Source organism: Gambusia affinis, linkage group LG07, assembly GCF_019740435.1.
Source record: "Gambusia affinis linkage group LG07, SWU_Gaff_1.0, whole genome shotgun sequence".
In the NCBI taxonomy this organism is placed as follows: domain Eukaryota; kingdom Metazoa; phylum Chordata; class Actinopteri; order Cyprinodontiformes; family Poeciliidae; genus Gambusia; species Gambusia affinis.
Genome location: NC_057874.1, coordinates 15,214,985 through 15,220,984, shown reverse-complemented (window position 1 = coordinate 15,220,984; position 6,000 = coordinate 15,214,985). Strand labels below are relative to the sequence as shown.

The 6,000-nt window shown below is 35.8% G+C and overlaps 1 protein-coding gene across 1 annotated transcript; it reads left to right on the top strand.

Annotated features, from left to right (window-relative positions):
- The first annotated feature begins 584 nt into the window (after positions 1 to 584).
- On the top strand, positions 585 to 5,275 carry tmem167b (transmembrane protein 167B). The gene is made up of 3 exons (XM_044123465.1): positions 585 to 767; positions 1,935 to 2,066; positions 3,387 to 5,275. The coding sequence occupies exons 1-3, from the start codon at positions 758 to 760 to the stop codon at positions 3,467 to 3,469; spliced, it is 225 nt and encodes a 74-aa protein (XP_043979400.1). The 5' UTR covers positions 585 to 757; the 3' UTR covers positions 3,470 to 5,275.
- Positions 5,276 to 6,000: the final 725 nt, after the last annotated feature.

Sequence of the window (6,000 nt, the reverse complement as noted above, 5' to 3'; positions counted from 1 at the left end):
AAAATCTAGAAAAGTAATATCTTGTATATGATGAGTATTGTGCACGCTGATGTAAATGAAAATGTACAAGCAATAAATAAATTCATTAATACATTGGATACAGTACCACGCACTGGTAAATAAATGAGCATGAAAAAACCAGACAATTTTTTCACATAAAATGTGTTGCTCCTTAATTAAAATCGTATTTTTTGTTGATTGTTTATTGATCTCTTATTTGACAATTACATTTATAGTACACCAAAATAAATTATTTCTCCGTCTTTCATCCAACATAACGAGTTGTTGCGTATATTTGATGAAGCAGAGAGGATACCCAAAAGCATCATATTACAGTGCCTATCTGGTGGCATGAAAAAGAAAAAAATCCAAATCGATTGAAATAAAACAAAGTAAGCTATTTCCATTATTAATGCTAATAATTAACGTTAATATTAAGTCGTGACTACGAATTAAACAAGTCGTGACTACGATTTCTTTTTCTCCAATGTCACCATACGGGCTCCGTATAACGCTTTTTATTACAAACCTGTGGATTTCGAGGAGGTCTTACAAATAATCTCCAGTAGGTGGCAGTAATATCAGTTGGACAACAACAAACGTAGAGCATAAAGGAAGAGTGTTAGGAAGGAAAACGGAAAAGTCAAACGAGTAAGCAGGATGCGACACAGAATACCTTCTCTTTAAACTGTAGGATGGTTTGTTAATTATTAAGAAGAAAACGTCATATAACATAGTAAGAGACCAGATTGCAGCTATGACGAATGGTAAGTGAATTCCTTTTTCCGACAGGTTAACGTGAGGAGAATAGTTTTAAGTTGGCTTAGTTGTGAAGAGCAGCTAGTAAAGGCTAGCTGGGCTTAGTTTGAAGAGCAGCGCTAGTGAACGCTAGCTGGGCTGTAGACGTGGCCCCTGGTGCTGCTTTCTGTCATGTCATAAATACCGAAATAAACCCACCATTCATTCTGATATGGACTGAACTGATTGTTTTTGAAGCGTTACAAATGGACTGTCAAGCTTCTTGTGTGTACTATAAAATTACAATTTGAGTTCTTGGGCTACCAAGTAGTTTGCTAAGTAGCATTAGTCGGTGAGGCTAACACTAAACAAATCAGGATGTCCAGGTGAACCTTAGTTGTGAAGTGTGTATTCTTCTTTTTTATGATTAGTATCTTGTTGGTAGTGGACAGATGTAGACTTAACCTTAAAATGTTGACATTTCTGGAACTGACCAAAACTGACTAGCAGAAGATTAATTGAAACAGCTTTTGCTACTTTTGATTTTCAGAAATGTTTAGTCAAGCCTCGCCTGCTTGGGAAAGAATTAACACTTGAATTTAAACATTTGCATGGAAAGAGAACATTTAGACAAGCAGCCTGCTCACATTTCCAGGTGCATCTCAATAAATTATATTATCCAAAAACTCCAATTATTTCTGTAATTAATTTAAAAAAGCGCAAACCAAATATGATCGAAATTCATGACAAAACAACCTTTCTGCTTATAATATTACGTAATTTTAAAAACTGGATTTTCAGTTAATGACATAAACTACGTAATCAGTTGTCAAGTTAGAGTCAATATTTTAAGAGCCACCACACAGAGACTTATCCAGGGCAGCAGCTGCAAAATTACGTGTATAGCGACTCCTGAAGCAGAGATGTCAGAGCCAGGTTACCTAAGGCGAAAATAAACAACTACTGTTCAAATTTTTCATTTGGAAATAAATTTTACAATGTATTCGGAGATCAAGATCCCAGAGTCTGAAAGCAAGAGCGAGGAGAGACAAAGTTGATGTCGTAATGGTGAAAAAAAGGCATATGTAAAATGACCCACGTTGTTACCTGTAGTTTTACAGAAGTTCTCTTATTTATTTTTATTCAATTAAGGGCCTAGTTTACATCTGAGTAATGTTGTTTGTCCTCTTTTGCAGTGTACTCCTTTGACGGCATCCTTGTATTTGGGCTGCTGTTCATCTGCACTTGTGCATACCTCAAAAAGGTGCCTCGTCTCAACAGCTGGTTGCTGTCAGAGAAGAAAGGAGTGTGGGGCGTCTTCTACAAAGGTAAACAAAATAATTCAACATATTGTACTTATTAAAAAATTGAACTCATCATAGTGTTTTAGATATTGTTGGAGAGTTTTGCTATGCAGAAATAAGGCCATATTTTGTCATTAATAGGGGAAATGTTTGTGCCATTCGTGCCCAACTTTGTCATTATAGAACTTAGCAAATAATACAATTGGGAAAACTTTTTAAAAATCCCAATTAGACCAATAAGTGTGTCATTATCACAGAGTAACTTTATTTTTATTCTGCATTTAACTTACTAGATTTTCCAAAACATTTGACATAGCTAGTAAATAGTGAGAAAAGCACTCATTTATCCAGTTTATACCAACAAATTACCAAAATGCCGACATGCACTGACACTCATTTCTGAAATGCCTGCAACTCTAACGAGATATTTGTGGTTTCCTTTGGGTGGGTGCCTATCTCTTTATAGTGGTCATTGGGCGAAAGGTCATTCATTCATGGTGTATGAAAATATTAAACAATTTGTTTTATCGCTCTGACATTAAAGTTGAACTAAAATGTTTCTGTTTCTTGAGACACTGTGTTGCTCATTTGGAGGCGTGCCATCCAGGATTCTTGTCCATTTGGAACCCAATTTGTGCCTAAGCTTTAACACACTGTCTTATGTCTGTAATGTTGCTTTACTAATTTGGTGTAATGCTCTTTCTCCATGATGTCATGTATTTTGTGAAGTGCACCAGTCACTCCTGCAGTAAACTGCTGCCACCGCTGTACTTCACAGTGGGATGGTGTTCTCAGGCTTCTCTGTTTTTCCCTTAAATCTAACAATGGTGTTCATAGCCAAACATACTTCAATTTTAGTTTCATCAGATCACAGGACATGTCTTCAAAAATCAGAGTCCTTGTCCCTAAATCCATTTGCAGAAAGTAAAAAAAAATTACTTTAATGCATTACTTTTGGTACATTTTGGTACATGACTCATTTAATTGCAAATGAAACTCTCATACCTGATTCAGCGAGCTTCTTCAAAAGGTCTTCAGCTATTAGTCTGGGATTCATACACTTATTTAACACCAAACCACATTCATCTCTTGGTCCTATCTGGTATGAAGGATGGACATTCCCGCTGTTTGCAAAATAATTGTTGGAACAGAACAGCGTGACACTTTAAACATTAAAGGGAATTGGGGAATCTTGTACGCAAGATATCTGATATCTGTTTCAGTTAAAGTTGATCTCACCAAAGGAAGCAGAGTCTTCAGGTGTTGCCCTAAAGTACATCTTTCCTGTGCTGCATCTATGCCTTACTGACATGTAATCTTCTTCCTCCAATATCTCATTCTCAGCTGCAATAATTGGGACAAGGCTTCACATCGCTGTGGCGATTTCCTGCTTGATTATGGCCTTTTATGTCATCTTCCTGAAATGATAGTCACAATGGACCGGACAGACTGCGTGGCTGCTGGCTGAGAATGGACTCATCTCTGTGGTTCTGTGTCAATCCTTGCCATGGGGGCTGCCTCCAAGTGACAAGTGGACCCTTGTAAATATCAAGCCAGTGCTGCCCCCTTCTGGAGACTAGGCATATAACTCTTCCCTGAATATGTATGCACTACGGTGATGGAGGATATTGTGAATTTACAGATTCTTCAATTGGGAGAGCCTGCTGGTTCTCTTGATTTCATTCTGTCGTTGGGTTGTATCATTTGTCTTAATTAAGACACTCACATGATTATTATTAATATTGTACTTTAAAACAGCAGTGTGAAGGGTGAAATGTTCATACACTTTACCTGTGTACAATTTAAAATTTGCCACACTGTACATATTAATAATAGAAATCCAATGATTAATTCCACTTGCTCCCAGTTATACTGTTGTTTATGTATTGCTTTTCCTAGCACCGGTGGAGGGAAAGATAAAGCTAATATATTAATATATCCTTGTCTATACTTTTTATTTTTTAATTGCTTTTAATCTTGTACATTTTCTTACTAGCGCCTTTTATGTTTGGCATTTCCTAAACGTATTTCGGGTTTGAAGGACACTTTTTGTACAAGTTTATGTCCCATTTGTTTGATTGTCACCACAGAAGCTTCTCCACATTTTGTCTTGTTACAATCCAAAATATCATTGTGCTTTACTGGAATTATATGTGAAGTACTGAAACAAAGTAGTTCATATTTGTGAAGCAGAAGGAAAATGATGCATGCTTTTCAAATAAAAGAAAAAACAAAAATGTGGTGAGTATCTGAATTCAGATCCTCTAAGTCAATACTACTAGAACTGTTTATGCTGCACACAAACAGTTTCATGTTTTGTTTTGGGGTTTTTTGCTGTGTATTTACCAATTTTCAAATCACATTTTTGTTAAACTGTTTAAATTCAATTAAGGATATGTTTTGATCTGGACTTTGCGGTTCTGGCTCAGTAAAAAATCTCCAAAATACTTTTGTACCTTTTTCTTTCTAAGACTGATTTTTATATAGAACAATCTTTTGAACAGAACCTTACTAGTTCCTTCTACCTGCTGGAGGACAAAATTCCTACAGCATGATGCTGCCACCACCATGGTTCCATGTGATTCAGGATGATGTGCGTTGTTCATTTTGTTACAAATTACATTTCTCACTGTACATATTTTAAAAAAATGAATAATAGAAATCCAACAACAGACAGGTTGGATTTATCCCCAACCTGTCTGTTGTGTTCCTTGGTCTTTGTGAAGCCTTTTCTTCTAAAAAATGTTCTTTAGCTAACCTCTGAGGCCTCCACAGAACAGATTAGGTGTAATGAGTACCGATCTGTTTGTATGTTTTAAAATGTTATGACTGAAATTAAATCACACACGTGAGATTTGTATAAGTGAAAGGAGATATTGAAACAAAATTTTATTTCTCTTGACAATTGGGTGCTAAATTATGACCCATGCAGTCCCTTTATAATTTATACTAAGCATGTATTAATGTGATGAAAGGGGTTGAGATCAGTAAAAGATCTATCACAACTCTACCAAATTTGCAGATCGCCACAGAAGAGCTCCAAATGAAACTTAAACTAATGCTAAATTAGCTGCATTTAATTTGCCTGAAGATGTAAAAGCATCGGCAAACTGGTTGTGTGATCATGCCAATTTATTCGTTTGCTGTTAATCAAACTTCATTATTTGTACTATTAAAATGCATTGTTTTGGAGAACTCAGTGATGTTTTGATAAAGAAAAAATGTAAACAGTCTCTGCTTCTTGTGTTTGAAAAACACATTGTGTTCCTCAAGTGTTGGTACCCATGAAGCATAACTCAATAGACAGGTGTCTGCATGTTTCAGATTGTCAACTTGTTTCGAAATAGCTCACAGCCATTGCAGTCAGCGTTTTTCTCAAAACAATACATTGTTTTGGTGCTTTCATTTTCACCCCCAAACCCTCATGCACGTTGCAGAAACTCCCCATAGAATTTCCCATCTCAATTGTTTTACCCCCCCTTCAACCATAGTGGTGGGCTCTGCATGCTGCTACTGGTTTTAAGTTGACTTCCAGTCAGTTCAACTTAGTGTGTTTTTGATTTATATAATTTACCTTTTCAATTTCATCCAGTGTATTTATGAGAGTGCTACACATGCTTTCTTATTAATGTTTTCAAACAAACAGTAGCAAAAATAGTGTACATGCAAAAGCAAGTCGTCCTTTCACCTTCTTTTCTTCAGAACAGTTTTTATGACTGAAGTAATTGAACATCATGTTCATTACAGGCTTTTTAGTAGCAAAAGCAGTTATGAATTGAGATGGAATACAAGTGTGCTCTTTATAAATGAGATAAAGATCAAAAGCTATTAATATACTTTTTGTCCAAATACAGAGCCTCCAGATCCAATGTCTATTGTGCATATATAACTAAACAAATTATATGCATGTCTATGTATTTGTATCTAAAATCTTTGACATTTACTGCCATATCATCTT

Bases quoted from the DNA above. Each gene is read 5' to 3' on its own strand.
- tmem167b (XM_044123465.1), top strand. The intron at 2,067-3,386 runs GTAAACAAAATA...TCTCATTCTCAG, and splicing joins GTGGGGCGTCTTCTACAAAG to CTGCAATAATTGGGACAAGG.